This window comes from Arachis hypogaea, chromosome 6 (assembly GCF_003086295.3).
Source record: "Arachis hypogaea cultivar Tifrunner chromosome 6, arahy.Tifrunner.gnm2.J5K5, whole genome shotgun sequence".
Taxonomy (NCBI): Eukaryota; Viridiplantae; Streptophyta; class Magnoliopsida; order Fabales; family Fabaceae; genus Arachis; species Arachis hypogaea.
Window position 1 is genome coordinate 4,421,600 of NC_092041.1, and position 15,456 is coordinate 4,437,055.

General features: G+C 31.3%; 3 protein-coding genes across 4 annotated transcripts; 2 read left to right on the forward strand and 1 right to left on the reverse strand.

Moving 5' to 3' along the window:
• Positions 1 to 2,616: 2,616 nt before the first annotated feature.
• LOC112695479 (acyl carrier protein 1, chloroplastic) lies at positions 2,617 to 4,755 on the reverse strand. The gene is made up of 4 exons (XM_025747827.2): positions 4,535 to 4,755; positions 3,813 to 3,923; positions 3,146 to 3,268; positions 2,617 to 3,017 (listed from the first exon to the last, which is right to left on the reverse strand). The coding sequence occupies exons 1-4, from the start codon at positions 4,604 to 4,606 to the stop codon at positions 2,895 to 2,897; spliced, it is 429 nt and encodes a 142-aa protein (XP_025603612.1). The 5' UTR covers positions 4,607 to 4,755; the 3' UTR covers positions 2,617 to 2,894.
• Positions 4,756 to 4,829: 74 nt separating this feature from the next.
• LOC112695478 (uncharacterized) lies at positions 4,830 to 7,075 on the forward strand. Its single transcript, XM_025747826.2, has 4 exons — positions 4,830 to 5,189; positions 5,455 to 5,572; positions 5,672 to 5,903; positions 6,805 to 7,075. The coding sequence occupies exons 1-4, from the start codon at positions 5,038 to 5,040 to the stop codon at positions 6,831 to 6,833; spliced, it is 531 nt and encodes a 176-aa protein (XP_025603611.1). The 5' UTR covers positions 4,830 to 5,037; the 3' UTR covers positions 6,834 to 7,075.
• A 3,356-nt stretch (positions 7,076 to 10,431) lies between these two features.
• Positions 10,432 to 15,211, forward strand: LOC112695481 (bifunctional 3-dehydroquinate dehydratase/shikimate dehydrogenase, chloroplastic). Of its 2 annotated transcripts, none has more exons than XM_025747828.3 (10): positions 10,432 to 11,343; positions 12,380 to 12,485; positions 12,560 to 12,787; positions 12,875 to 13,215; positions 13,298 to 13,361; positions 13,522 to 13,630; positions 13,814 to 13,963; positions 14,059 to 14,210; positions 14,643 to 14,805; positions 14,951 to 15,211. In XM_025747828.3, the coding sequence occupies exons 1-10, from the start codon at positions 11,129 to 11,131 to the stop codon at positions 14,992 to 14,994; spliced, it is 1,572 nt and encodes a 523-aa protein (XP_025603613.1). In that variant the 5' UTR covers positions 10,432 to 11,128; the 3' UTR covers positions 14,995 to 15,211. The 2 variants fall into 2 exon arrangements, 1 of the variants encoding a protein (XP_025603613.1); XR_003150403.3 differs by having other exon boundaries at positions 10,594 to 11,343; positions 14,063 to 14,210.
• The last annotated feature ends 245 nt before the right edge of the window (positions 15,212 to 15,456 follow it).

Consider the following 15,456-nt stretch of genomic DNA (forward strand, 5'->3'; position numbering starts at 1 on the left):
GGAGGTCCTCTACTTCTTCACTATGCCTATTGATAGAGGTTTTGAAAAGTTAAAGATGTAATATATTATCAAGCAACCTCCTAATGAAAGAGTTTCCAATTAACTCCAAAAATCTCAAAATAGAAGATGTCGCCGATGAAAGAAATCAAGAAAGTTATCATTCTTTACTTTCCCCAATATGATTTTAATACTTTTTCTGAAGTAAATAACAATTTCAATTTTGAAATTCTGTACTATTATGAGAATGTTGTTCGAAAAACACCTCTATAAAGAACATCACTTCAAAGGACACCAACTCAAAATGAAAAAAGAAAATACAAAACACTGAACGTCAATCTTTGCTCAATTCATAAAGGCATATTCCCAAAAGTCTTCAAGTATGTATCAACAACTATAATGAATTAAAAGAAAATAATATTGGAGCATTTAAATACCTCAATCTTTTGAAAGCAATATTCAAAAAGCCAAAGAACATTGCAAGTCAAGGGAGCAACTAGGAAGTTTTCTAATGAAGAAAAATTAGAGGTATGAAAATTATTTATGATATTCTTTACATGATAAAACCATTGACTCCATACCCTTGCAATCTCATATTCTATTTGGTGAAGTATATGAATGTATTGTATGATATTCTAAGTTTACAGTTTTAGGGAAATACAAATGTTGAACATTCCATTAGTAAATTGCTCTAAGTGAAAAAAAATATCGAATTTCTCAAGATTATGCTAGATAAATATTTTTTTTAATATGTTTAAAAATTTATTTTCTTGTTACAAATGAGTATTGCTTATAATAAAGACTCTTTCTCTTTAAGTGGAGCTTCCGTTGCTTTGGAAGAAGTTTGAGAATAGTATTCAATGGGACTGTCTTTCTTAAACAGTTTTTTGTTTATTTTTTTTTCTTGTTGTTGTTTATTTTCTTTTAAGTCACCAAAAAAATGAGTATTGCTCATAATTTTTAATTCATTTTTTGTCTATTTGTATTGTCATTGGAAACATGTACAAATGAAGATATGACATTTTTCTTATAGCTGATTTCAGAAGTAACAATCTAATATACATGGGGTTGAGATGGATTACATGAGAACCAAAAAAAATTATATTCAGATGCAAAGACAAAGAACATTTGATATCTCAAGATATCCTAACAAGTATGGTGATACAAAATATGCAGTCTGAGACACCATTTTGTACCCTCAAAGACTTAATGGGCGTTTATGATTGTGCATAAAAAATATGAATTTTTTTTGTATAAAAATAATTTTAAAATGACCCAAAAACATGACAAAAAAGAGCCAAGTTCTTCTTAGAGGTGTTGGGATAAAACTCAAAAGAATACCATGAAAAGTTGAATTTCTCTTTAATAGAAACTAAATTGGTGGAAGTGGATTGGTTAGATTTGAAGTGTAGAGAGTGTTATCTAGTTAAAAAGAAACCAAACTAGATATTCTTTCACTAATGTCACATGTTCTTCTCTAATTCTTTTCATTGTTTTTTATTTTGTTCATCAACTTCAAACAAAAATTCAAAAAATTAGCATTCGGATGTTCCAACAACAAGATTAATTAACCATTGTCCATTCTAAAAGAGCTCATTTATCCTTTTGTGACATTAGTGAATGTCTTAACACTTATTCTTCACCTCTATTTCTTATCTTTAGTTTTTGTGTTGCATATTTGCCATTAATAGAAGTATTTTTCTCACAAGTTTACTTACTCTTAAGCTCTCATCTTAACCTTTTTTCACTTAATCTATTTTTACAAAACTTACCTGAATCAAGCAGTTTATGGGTTTTTAACTTTTTATTGCTGCTCATAATTCGTGACAAAATTTCGCGGTTTACGTATAAATTCAAAAACCAAAACCATGGTAGCTTATAGCAACTTATATAGAATAGAGTTAGGACTCAAATATAATGTATTTTAGAATGTTGTATTTGCATAAATTTCTCTTTCAGTTATTTACTTATTTTATACATGTCATTTGCCCTCATATAAATTTTAATTTTAGTGTATTGATAGTATAAAAAATTTTACACCATCATTCAATCATATTTATACATTTAGATGACTTTTGAGTAGGGAATTTAAAAATTAGTTTATGCGTTTCTATTACATATGATCTGTTTTTATTCTATTTGTTTATATAATTGTTGCGTCAAACATGCAGTGGACATTGAATAGTTTTAACTTTAAGGCAAGATATATGACAAGCTTCAGTGATTTTGGAAATGCACGATAGTTCATTATCCATGGTTAAGAAATGCATGACGAACTGGAAAGCTTGATGCGTCTTTTTTTCTTTTACTGGCACACGATGACTTTTGCTTCATGGAATAAACTATTCAATGACTTGAATAAACTATATAATCTATTCATTTGGTATTTAATACAAACGGCTTACAAGCAATCAATGACTTGAATAAACTATATAATCTATTCATTTGGCATTTAAGGGCGCATTTTTAGTTCGGAACCGACTTTTAATGAGTCTGGATCTCCTTCCAATTATGGTTTCATAAGGTGGCCAAATCTAACCGAAAATGAACATGTTTAATTTTCTCAAGCCAGGCCATATCATCATTGTTATTCTTGGAAGCAGACGGAAAAAACATGAATTGCAGCAACGGCCAATTGAAATTGCTATGATAACACATCAATATATGAGATTACAACCGTTGCTCCAATGAAGATAACATGAAATAGCACTAATTATAACCCACTTGATGAAATATAAAGGTTCCATATCATTTCGACAAACAATAGGGTTGACAAATTTGTTTTCGCAGCTTCAGACAGCTACAACACGACACACAAAATTATCCCACACCATAGATATTGAACAATTCTGATAATGAGTCCATGTGTACCAAGATCTTCCGGTATACATGGTTTATCACTTTTTCTGAATGATCTCTTCAATAAGGTCTGCAGCTTCCTGAACAGTAGTGATGCTCTGTGCACTATCCTCTTCAACGCTAATACCGAATTCCTCCTCAAGACCCATCACAATCTCAACCTAAAAGGCATGATATCATCAATTAAGTCAAGTTTCAATACCCATGGTTCTTAATTTATGAACAAAGTGGTGAATGTAATGTAAGAAATGAGCATTAAACAATAGCATGTTAAGGATTACTTGATTACCGTGTCAAGAGAATCAGCTCCTAGTGCTGAAAATTTTGACTCCCCAGTAACTGGAGAACTATCAGGTAAAGCAAGCTGCTTCTTTACTATTGCGCACACCTTGTCTATTGTCTCTTGTTTAGCCTGGTTATGGCGTTCAATAGCAATATACTCAATGAAAAAATAAATAAAAGGAAAACAAAAATTCTTGGATAACGAACTATCATAGGCAAGTGACATAGTGTCAGACTAAATCTTCATCTGATAAACAAAGTAGAGACTTCAGATAACATGTTCCCAGAAACCATTATATTATTTAGTTCACATATTCTAAGAAAAGTACAAAACGGTTACGGCTATTGGCTAGTTTACTCACGTTTCTTCAGTCCAAACCATATCTTATGTGCTCAGTATTTAATTCAATGAAAAAAAATCCCTAGTTTAATAGAAAAGCATAGTTGATATTTGTGATCACCGGTTATAAACCGTGTATCATTTTATTTTTCCAATCACAACTTCTATCAATTTAATTAGCTCCAAACAGATAATATAACTTGTTAAAGGTGCAACCCAGTGACAAAGTCCTTTTTAAAGCTTCAAACAGTCTAACATATGGTGATTTGATGTTCATGCAAATGATGGTTAATCTCTGAAAAATAAACGCTGACACACTTCACTAGCTACATACCGCACAGGAAACTGTGAGGCGAATTGAGCGTGGCCGCAAGCTAAAAGAAACATTCCTCCGCCCAAAGCTGGAAGTTAAAACCGAACTTGAGCTGGAAATTAAACTACATGCCTGTTCAACAAATTTATTCAGATAGTCAATTTTAAAAGAAATGACACCAAAATAAACTAAAATAAATACATTCCTAAGAAAACTGCTTCAGTTTAATTTAGTGGGGAAATTATAAGCTATTACTGAGCGATCTTAGTGCATGCCAAAATTTTCAGCTTTACATCAACTCTATATTCATTTCGTAAATTTCCATTTCTCAATCCTAAGAAGCTCAGGGAGTTCAATCAAAGCCTATGTGGTCCCGCGTTAGAGAGGCAGACGCTAACGCAGGGTTTCACAAGTAGCAACACTACTAGTATAAACCTCAATCACGTCACGTTCTACAAGCATGCTACTAAATTGCACAACTACGAACTACCAAAAGATAATAGATAAATGATATTATAAATCTCAGAAATTTTTGACAAATCAATTAGTAAAAAACTAAATCAAATGAAAACAGCACAGAACTGAATCACAGCCATAAGAATAAGCACTAGAGAAAGAAAACGGCAGCGAAATCAGTAACAGATTCTCACTACACAAGGAATAAAGTTAAGTTTGTGGTAGTAGTTACGACTGATTAAAGAGGAGAGATCGATTGGAAATGAAAATGAATATGAAAACGATACCGGTATTTGATTCAGCTGAGAGAGGAGAGGGCGCATAGAGATGGAGTTTCCGGTAAGTGCATTTGCCGCCATCGCGATACTGCGTGCGTTGAAGCGAAAGAGCGCAGAAGAAAAAGAAAATGAATAGAGAGAGGAGAGAAGGTGGCGGAGAATGCGAAGAGTGTGAACGAGAGAAGAACGCTGAGAATAAGTAGGTGCGTGAAATTGGACCCGTCATTCCTGAGTGTACGAAAGAGTCCTCTCGTCCGACTCGGAGCTAACTTCTTTTTTTTTTTTTTGAGAACCAACTTTATTTGGGATAACTTCAATAAACTCAAGCCCAATTGATATGGGCCTAGGCCCATTTTAAACTCAAAGTCATGAAAGAGTTGATTCTTCTCTGACCAAAACCGAAAAGAGAAAGCGTTGATTCCTGCTCCAGTGATGTCGTGGATCGGAGCTAGTGAACAGTGATTCTGCTTCTTCCATCTTCTGCGAGAGAGAGAGAGAGAGAGAGAGAGAAAATGGTGAGGGAAGTTGCAGAGAGTTGCGTTGATAGCTTGTTGACGGAGATGGTTGCGAGCTATTGCAACCGATTCTACGCGAACAAGCCTGAGCTCGCCGCCCGCAGAATCGAGGCCATTGGATACCAGGTCGGTCATCAACTCTCCGAAAGGTAAACCCTAATTTCCACCATTGCGTCGTTTCAGCTTCTGGATGTAGATCTGTTGCCAAATTCATTAACACTAGTTGGACCGATCTAGAAAGTTAACTTGCAAATTAAGATGCACCACAATAAATTAAGCTTTTTAACTATGATTCATGATTCTGCTTCTCTATATAGTTTTACTTAATGACTATTTATAATGGTTTGATCATGAAATTTTAATGAATTGGAGGAAAGTGTTGGTGTGTTTAAACATACTCTGGTGACTGGTCAGGTACACCATGGAGCGACCGCGATTCAGTGATCATCTGGAAGCCATAAAGTTCATCTGCAAGGATTTTTGGACTGAGCTCTTTAAGAAGCAAATAGACAACTTGAAAACAAACCATAGAGTGAGTTCAGATTAGAGCTGTATTTATTTGGTGGTATGTTTGTTATATGGTTTTAGATTGGAATGGATGGTAATGGTATTCGTTTGCTACTTGCTGCAGGGTACCTTTGTATTGCAAGATAATAAGTTCCCCTGGCTTGAGCGGATATCAATTGATCCATCAACTGATAAAGTTAATTCAGCCGAGGACGATTCTTTGACTACAGCTGAAAACAAGGCTGCAAGCACAATAAGCATGCATCTTTATTACCCATGTGGCATCATTAGAGGAGCTCTTTCAAATTTGGGAATTACTTGTGCAGTTACTGCAGATATATCAAATCTTCCAGCATGTGAGTACTTCTCTTTAGTTTGCATTTGTTAGTGAAGAGATTGTAAGGAATAGTTTGCATTCACTATGAATGTTTTCTTCTGAGTACAGATTATAATATAACCTTGTATAAGTTGAGTGATGATTATCTCTTCTTGGGTGTGAGAGTTATTGTGTGAAATTATCGGAACTGTTTGAAAAAGGTTTGAAAAGGGTCCAGTCTATAGACTATAAGTATCATTTTTACATGTTGATTGTGTACCATGCGACCAGCCTTATGCCATCACAGACAGGCTGCTGTATTTGCCTTTGCACCAAGGGATACCATCCAGCTGTAGGCAAAAACAATTCTGGAATTTTCAAAAATGTTATAGTTTCTTAATGTCCTGCTTGATGATGATTGTATGACTTAGCTTTCAAATTTCATGACTTCCGAATCTTTCCCATGTGGAATAAATCCAGCAACCCTTGCAATAATTGATTGTTCCAAGTTAGGAAGTTTTATTTTGTACCCTTGTTAGTACAAAATTTTCACACATATTGAATACCGAAATCAAAATTGAGGTTTAATTTGAATTTTCCCTTTTTGTTTATACCTGTTAATAGAGTTGGTTATTGTTCTTACTATCCATTATAGTATTATACCCTGAGAATGAGATAACTGTTGTAGGGTCAAGACTCAAGATATTAATAATTTAACTTGATAGAGATATTGACATTATTGGCTTAATTTGTTTATAATTTTATATCTGGAATATTTGATGCTGTTAATTTCATTAATAGTGACGAATGGTTTGCTATATTTTGTTATGACAAACTATTGTCTTTGTACACAATGTGAAATGGCAAAGTAATATGCAATGTTTGTGTCTGAAACATTTTCCTTGTTTATAACCAATCTCCTTTTGTACATAATCGTGCAGGCTCATTTGTGGTACGTGTAAAAGCGTGATGAGTTCACAGTTATGTCAATGATGGAAGTGAGAACAATGTTACGATGTCTGCAAGTTCTTTTGCATAATTTGCTGACTGGGAATTGTTACTATGCCATCTTTACACTATCAAATGTTATTGAATTTGTTGTATAGAAAGGGCTCCTGAGGAACTTGTTGGTTCGGATGCAAACTGTATGGAGATTACGATAGTATAATTTTATTGTACCGATCACCATTTGGTAGAGGGTGATTTCTTTAATGACGATCTTAAACTAATCCATTGCTTACAAGGAACTTCCAATATTCCATACAATCTTTTTTGAGGTTCTGACCCTTAAAAAAAAAAATTACGGGTCGGGTTGAAACGAAAAACAAACAATAAACATTCTTCAACTCATGCCCACCCCCATCCCTAAGAATTGGGCATGGGTTAACTCGTCATCTATTCTTTTTTTTTTTTCTCCCTACCATTCGTTTGTCCAATTATACATGTAGCGTATGTAAGATCCCAAATTTTGCATCATATAGTTAGCTTGATGATCTGAATGATTAGTTTATTAAATGAATTATTTACCTGCCAAAATGTCGGTTTAATTTTACATTATAAAAATATTACATAATCAACAAATATTATCATTTTATAAACAACACTTGATTAATAATAGTTTGTATTTATAATTACAGGAGTTTACACACAAGAAGTACATAGTTTGTATTTATATTTATTATTGTACACATATAAATTAATATAGTTTATATTTATATTGATCAAAATTTGTATACATGAATTAATAAAATTTATTTGTTGAAAATAATTTGATAATTGTATTAATTAAATGTTAATAAAAATATTAAAAAATATTGGCCCTCAAGAGTTTCTGTTTAGACTAATTGTACGAAATTGTTTTTATTAACTCTTTTTATCCTATACTTCTTTTTCTTTTATTTAACATGATTATTAGTGAAAAAAATTAATGTTATCTAATTCTTTTAAATAAATAATTATTTTGAACAAATTAAGATATTAAAATGAACATATGTTTTGGATTCGGAGATTATCATTTATCACCATTCACAACCGGATAAATAATGGTTCATTTTACGCGGTTATGAATTTTTTGCAATATTTAAAAAATGTAGTTAAAATTAAGATTACACATTTTATTATTTAATAATACTCTTTAATTTGAAAAAATAAAAAAAGTGTGGTTAAATTAAAAAGTGATGTAAAATAATTAAAAAATGTATTTTAATTTTAGTTACACCTTTTTAAGTGTTATAAAAGTTTTTGTGGTTTATTTTTTAAGGGATGAAAATTTTCAATTAGTCGTAATTTGTAGGCAGTAATACTAGGAAAACAAAAAACAATCAGAATTTATCTTATTTAATATTTATAAATTGTCATGACAATTAATTAAGACTAAATAAAATAAGTTTTAACTATTTTTTACTCATTTATTTTAATTACCAAATATTTCTGTTTGCTGGAGTAGCACTTGTAAAGAAATCTGACAATAAAGAATTTAAATTCTTTAAAAAATTAGTAAAATAATAAAGTGGATAATTAATTATTATTAAATTTATAATTTTTATCATATCTGAGTCTGATTATTTTAATTTAAAAATAAATATTTTTTATTTTATCACTTTATTAATTCTTTTATTTTAAAAAAATTAATTCAATGATAAAATTGCTTGTTTAAGAGGTACAAAGATAGAAAAAAAATTTGTGAATATTTTACCTTTTATCTCTCTCTATATATATCAGAAATTTTTTGCCCAATATGGCAGAATACGATTTGAATTGAATATTTTATAGTGAAATTATGCCTTAAATCATTAGCAGAACCGGACCGGACCGGTCGGTTCAACCGAAAACTGGTGAACCAAACCTTATACCAATTCGGTCCGATATTTGGATCGTACAAGGAGTTGAACCGGTGTGGACCGGTCAAATCCGAAAAGAACTGGTGCGAATCAGTCAAACTCGATGAAACCGGTCCGATCGAATCGTTTGGGAGTGAAAATTTTTTAAAATGTTTGAGGTGGGGTTCGAATCCCTACCCTCAAGGGAACTAAAAAACTCCACAACCACCAAGCTAGCATGTTTTCTATTAAAGTTAATGCAAATTATAATACATATAGATATCTTTTATCAAATAGTTTACTTTTATTTAATTTATTTTAATTTTAATTATAAACTCACTCATTTTTAAATTAATTATATTTTTATTTAACAATAATTATAAACTTACTTATTTTTTTATAACTATATAATATCTATTAATATTATTTTTTAATAAATATTTGTAATATATAATAGTATAATAGATATAAACTAATTAATAAATGATTAAAATTTAAAAATAATAGTTATTTTAATATAAAAACAAAATAAAAATATTTGTGATAGAGTAAAAATAACAAAGTATTTATTGTTTATGTTCCATATTGTTTTAAAATAACTTTATATTTTTAAAATGTTAGTAAAAATATGTATTTTAAATTTTAATTTTAAACTTTTAACTATTTTTTATTTTTTATTTATATAAGACCGAATCAAACGGTTCAACTAATAACTCACCAATTAAATTAGTGATTCAGTGATCCAATCACTTGACTGGTTCGATCACCGATTCTATTCCGACAAGTGACAACTATGCCTTAAATAGAGCAGAAGATGCTGCGGCTAACAATTTTTTTAGAGAAAAAAACCCTAAATGGATAAGAGAGATCTGTGTCTTAAGTCTTAACCACTTGTCCTTTTCTGGTCAATACAGAGATTGAGTACAAGGATCCAACTCATGCTGACTACACCATCTAATCAGTAACTCTCACCTACCCCCTCCTTATTTTTGTTCACTTTGCTGACCTACTACTTCAACAGTAAAATTCTCAATATTTTCATTTCCTACGTCCAATTTCTCTAATTTTTCTTTTAAGGTAAGTTTTTAATATTTTAAAATTATTTATTTTATTTTAATTATTTTTAATAAATTAAGTATCAAAATTTAAGTATTATAGTTATCACCTTACTAAAAATATATTCATAATAAGAACAATTTGCTGTTTCATTTACATTTACATTTTTGGGTGCATGCCTTTACTCTTGCATCCTCTGTGCTCCAACCTGCTTAGCATTATATATCATGCAAATATTTCTTTGTCATCTTATCCAAGTTGCTTGAATTGAACCTCCCTCAGGTAATGATGTCCAAATTCCATTTTGTCATCCTCATCCTTTGCTTGTGGTTGTTTACCCTCTTCACCTCTTGGATGGAACTTCACGACTGTGACAATTAGTTTTTATTTAAATTTTGTATAATTAACTTTTAATTAATTAATATTAATTAATTTGTCATGATAAAATAACTAGGGTTTTTTAATATTTAAAATTTAAAGTTTAGAATTTAAAGTAAAAATAATTTTTAAAAAATTAATTAATCTTGAATAGTCAAGTTCGTTTTTATCTTATTAACTTTTTTATCTGTAGTTTAAAAATATGTGACTGAAAAAAAAAGTGAAAATTTTTTAACAGAAAACATCAGATGTAGCGGATGTCGTTCACAAATTCATCATGAACTATAAAAAGTGATAACGTTTATTGTTGATGATAATATTAGAATGAAAAAATATAGATAGACAATGAAAATATTAAATAATATGAATAATAGATATATTGGATGTTAGTGTATGGATGATTATTTTAATATTAAAATATAAATAATTAATTTAGAGGTATAATGTATTTTTATTTGATTGATGGTTGTTTATATTGTTCAATATGATCATTGTTTATCTAACATTCCTATGCTAGAATAACAACCTTAGATTTGTCTTTATTTTATTATTTTTTTCTATCTTAATGTGTTGAATTCTTTTGTGTAAAAAAAAAAAAAAACCTTAACTACAAGAATTCTTTCGGAAATAAAGCTGTGTACTGTGTGCTATTAGTACATCAACTTAATTTGAATAAAAACAAAAGTTTGATCCTCAGATTTTTTAAGAAATAATTACAAAATTTGTTAATAAAACTGAATTTTATGATGATTAGTACACAACTACACATACTTGCCATCGTTAGAGTCACCAAATGTCCTATGTGGCATAAATAATAAAAAAATGATATTGGATCAACATAACTCTTTCCATTTCAATTTGATTGGATGGTAGAAAAGGACTTGTACCAACTACAACTTCACCTCCCTCCCTCTGATTCTATATATATACACACTTTTATGCAACATTTGACTTCAGTTCTCTTCATTCTTTATTTTTTGTTGAAGGGGTGTTTGTGCAGTTCCTTCAGAAAATGGGTAGCAACGAAGTTTCAGCAGAGGCACTTATGATTTGTGCCCCAATCAGAAGCCAATGTGTTGAGCAAATTTTGAAGGAAATGCATGAAGCAAAGGCACAAGGTGCTGATGTTGTTGAGGTTAGCCTTGACCATATCACCAACTTCCACCCTCACAATGACCTTCAAACCATCCTCACCAATAAGCTTCTCCCTATCCTCTTTTCTTATAGGTAATTACATCTCATTTTCATAGATTGTATCAAGATAGAGTTATGGATATCAAAAATGCTATTCTTACACTAAAATCAGCTTCTAATGCATTTGTGCATAAATATATGTATGGTTTAATTTATTTTCAATGTGTATTTATATTTCAATATGTATTTTATATTTGTGACTAACTTTAGTAGCTGATCTTAGTATTCACGTAATATAGTCATATAGACATATATAAAAAAGGGATTTGTATCCTCTAAATTTTGAATGTTCTCTCATCATTTATTTTATAGGTGGGAGTGTGGGACCAAGAGAAAATATGAGAGAGAAACCATTTAAGGATGAGAGATCACACTTTATTCTTTAGAGTAAAATTCAAAATTTAGAGGATGCAAATCCATAAAAAATAGGAGTGCTAGGGATCAGCAAGTTTTGTGATTTGTAGCCATTAATTAGTCATTATTGATGTTTTTAATAGTGTGAGATTTCATCCAATGATGTAGAATTACTCATTTTTCTTTTGCTGATTAAGTATTGGCTAGATTTTAATAAAAGTATTGGCTCCTAGACTTTTTCTATTAAAAAAAAGAGAGAAATACAAATTCTCATTGTCTCTTTATTTTGTCTTTTACACAATTATGAAATAGTGCCTCCTATATGCACAGAAATAGTTGTGCCTTATATTCTAGAGTAATAATTGCGAGACCTAATTTATTTTTTAATTATTTTTCTAATATTTAAAAGAGTAAAATGAGTTTAATTTTTTATGTATTGTAAAAGGTTTTATGGTGTCATTCAATCAGATTTATATGGTGTCATTCCTATTTTTTAAGTAATGAATTTAAAAATGAGTTATTTTTACTAACGTGACATTACTTATTTATCTGTATAAAACTGTTTTATATCATAGTACATGAAAATTAAATGACATAAAAATTTAATATATATGTTATTTTTTGAAAACATTGATAAGATACAAATTCAAAATTTTCTGTTGTATACATTTGTTACTCCATGATGGTTAATACTGTGCTTGATGTGTTATTGAAGGCCAAAATGGGAGGGTGGTTTATACGAAGGAGATGAGAATATTCGGTTGGAAGCATTACAACTTGCTATGGAATTGGGAGCTGATTTCATAGACATTGAGCTTAAGGTGTGTTTGGTTTCTTGGAGAAAAACATATTAGTACCACCATGTATCTTCATTTATGTCTTAATGTTTTCTCAGGCAGCTTCTTCTTGTCTTAAGACCATGATGGAATATAAGAAAAAGCATAGCAATCATGGAAAAATAATTGTTTCGTCCTATGTGGATGGAGTGACCCCTCCAAAATCAGAACTCCTTAAGCTCGTTACACTTATGAAAGCAACTGGAGCAGATATCATCAAGCTTGTCACAAATGCACAAGACATTACAGAAATTGAAAGAATATTTAGTATACTTCCCTATTCTCAGGCATGTGATTTTCATATTAGTTTTAATTCACATGGATGTAAGAATTTTCATAGTAATTGTTTCTTCTTTGTGGTAACAATTTTGTAGGTACCATTAATTGCTTATTCTGTTGGAGACAGAGGGTTAATAAGCCAGGTTCTGTGTCCGAAATTCGGAGGGTTCTTTGTCTATGGATCTTTGGATGGAAATCCAATCCCTGGTATGCCTTCTTTGGAAACTCTCCGGGAAGCATATAAATTGGAACATGTAAATGAGGATACCAAAGTTTTTGGCCTAATTTCAAAACCAGTTGGCCACAGCAAAGGCCCTTTGCTGCATAATCCTACTTTCAGACATGCAAAATTTAATGGAATGTATGTCCCCATGTTTGTTGATGATCTTAAAGAATTCTTTAGCACTTACACAAGCCCCGATTTCGCGGGTTATAGGTATGCCATATTTATTTATATGTTTGGTATTCCTTTTTCTTGTTTTGTGATTTCTGACCTGCTTCTTTCTTCTGTTCTTCAGTGTTGGCTTTCCATACAAGGAGAAAGTTCTAACCTTTTGTGATGAAGTCCATCCTCTTGCTCAGGTTTGCATGTCCTTTTGTGATGAAGTCCATCTTCTATGAAATGATCTGATCGTATTTGTTAGATACATAGTCATTCGTATACCTCTTCCTATCAGCTTAAATTTTTGTGATTTCGTGAAAATATTAAGTGATAAAATCGTCTCGGTTCGTGCTTCACCAGTCTATAGGAGCTGTTAATACTATTGTAAGAAGACCAATTGATGGGAAGCTAGTTGGCTACAATACAGATTGTGAGGGTGCAATCACTGCTATTGAGGATGCTCTCATAGGTTATACTCCTCAAATGCTATGTTTATAACTGCTTTGAACTTGTTAAATGTTTTTGTATGATCCTTAAAAGTGAAATCTATTAAACGTATGCGCATTTTGCGCTTTTTGATCAGATTATAATAGGTGTAATTTTATCTGATATGATATAATGATATTGATATATATCTATGAACCAATTCTAGAGCATGGTTGCAATGATGGTGGAGCATGCTTAAGTTCACCTCTTGCTGGAAGATTGTTCGTGCTAGTTGGTGCCGGTGGCGCTGGAAGAGCACTGGGATTTGGTGCTAAGAGTAGAGGAGCTCGCGTAGTCATTTTCGACATTGATTTTGGTATTAAAAGCATGTTATTATGCCTTTCACAAATTGAACTGTTATTTGAACTTCTTTAAGGATATTGTTTCCTAAGTCTCATTTTGTTGAATCAGACAGAGCAAAATCTCTTGCAAGTGCTGTATTTGGTGAAGCTCTGCATTACAAAGACTTGGCCAATTTTCAGCCAGAGAAAGGAGCAATTCTTGCAAATGCAACACCAATAGGAATGCATCCTAATATTGCAGACATAATTTCAGTATCAGAGGTTCTACATTCTTACTTTAAATTCTTTTAGATAATGAAATGATGTTTAATGGGAGTCTAGTTTAGAAAATATAATTACACTGAACTAACTAAATGCCTTCTCCAGTCCCTCAATATTTGTCCGAAGGACAAAGCGATCCTCCACATTTGTAAATCTCTAACCGGTCCTCAATCATTCAAGTAACTGGTCTAAGCGGTCACTGTTGGTGGTCTAAAGGCTCCCGACACATCAGTATGTCACTTTTTACAAGGGCCGCTTAGACAAATTACTTGAATGGTTGAGGACAATTTTAAATTGTAGAGAGTCTTTTTCTCCTTTGGACAAATGGTCAGATATGGCAAAGGTTATTTACTCCTCAACTAAAACTATAAATCAAAGGGTAGGTGGTGTTGTTTGCTGAGTTTGGTTTATTAATTGATATGTTTTTAAAAGGAAACTTTGGAAGATTATGAGTTGGTGTTTGATGCTGTGTATACACCAAGAAAAACAAGACTATTGAAAGCAGCAGAAGCAGTTGGAGCAATAACAGTGAGTGGGGTAGAAATGTTCCTACGCCAGGCTAGAGGGCAATTCAATCTCTTCACGGGTCTTCAAGGTACAATTCTCAATTGCAACATGTGATTCTTAGTATTCTATGCTGCATGTCCTGCAACAACTCAACTAGGTTTGGTAGGTTAGTATTCTGTGTTATATAGTTTATGATGTGTATCTCATTGCTGCTTTTTGTTTTATTTGTGCAGCACCTGATCAATTTATGCGGGAAATTGTTCTATCCAAGTTTTGATTTGGGTTCAGCTATCAAGAAATTCAAACAAAATTAAATGTCCATCATCAAATTAGATAACAATTTACCCTTATACACTCTAAATAATGACGGCTACTTCCTCAGTTCTAGTTGTAAAGATATGAAAAGTGAAAACCATCACCTCATTCTAATATTTCTACATAATTACTTAGACTTGCTTTTAAATTATTAATAAAAAAATAAAGCCTGGTACATATTCTTTGTGGGCAATACTCACATATAGAGTAAATATATATATAAAGTATAGTGCTCAGTTAATACTAGTTTTTGAATTTACATACGAGTCTCAATTTAGTCCTTAATGTTTCAATTGTTTCTATTTAGTCTTTAAACTTTGTAAACATAACTCACATTGGTCCTTGAAACAATTTTCGACACACAAACATTAATAGAACGCTAATATGGACAGTCAGATGTCATACTAGAACTTGTAAAACAATG

What these genes read in the sequence shown, in the direction of transcription:
- LOC112695479 (XM_025747827.2), bottom strand. Translation starts at nt 4,606, where the DNA reads ATGGCGGCAAATGCACTTACCGGAAACTCCATCTCTATGCGCCCTCTC. An exon ending in CTCAGCTGAATCAAATACCG is followed by an intron (nt 3,924 to 4,534) that starts GTATCGTTTTCA and finishes TTTGTTGAACAG; the next exon opens with GCATGTAGTTTAATTTCCAG. An exon ending in GAGCTGATTCTCTTGACACG is followed by an intron (nt 3,018 to 3,145) that starts GTAATCAAGTAA and finishes CATGCCTTTTAG; the next exon opens with GTTGAGATTGTGATGGGTCT.
- LOC112695481 (XM_025747828.3), top strand. Translation starts at nt 11,129, where the DNA reads ATGGGTAGCAACGAAGTTTCAGCAGAGGCACTTATGATTTGTGCCCCA. An exon ending in CCTATCCTCTTTTCTTATAG is followed by an intron (nt 11,344 to 12,379) that starts GTAATTACATCT and finishes GTGTTATTGAAG; the next exon opens with GCCAAAATGGGAGGGTGGTT. An exon ending in ACATAATTTCAGTATCAGAG is followed by an intron (nt 14,211 to 14,642) that starts GTTCTACATTCT and finishes TGTTTTTAAAAG; the next exon opens with GAAACTTTGGAAGATTATGA.
- LOC112695478 (XM_025747826.2), top strand. Translation starts at nt 5,038, where the DNA reads ATGGTGAGGGAAGTTGCAGAGAGTTGCGTTGATAGCTTGTTGACGGAG. An exon ending in ACTTGAAAACAAACCATAGA is followed by an intron (nt 5,573 to 5,671) that starts GTGAGTTCAGAT and finishes TACTTGCTGCAG; the next exon opens with GGTACCTTTGTATTGCAAGA. An exon ending in TATATCAAATCTTCCAGCAT is followed by an intron (nt 5,904 to 6,804) that starts GTGAGTACTTCT and finishes ATAATCGTGCAG; the next exon opens with GCTCATTTGTGGTACGTGTA.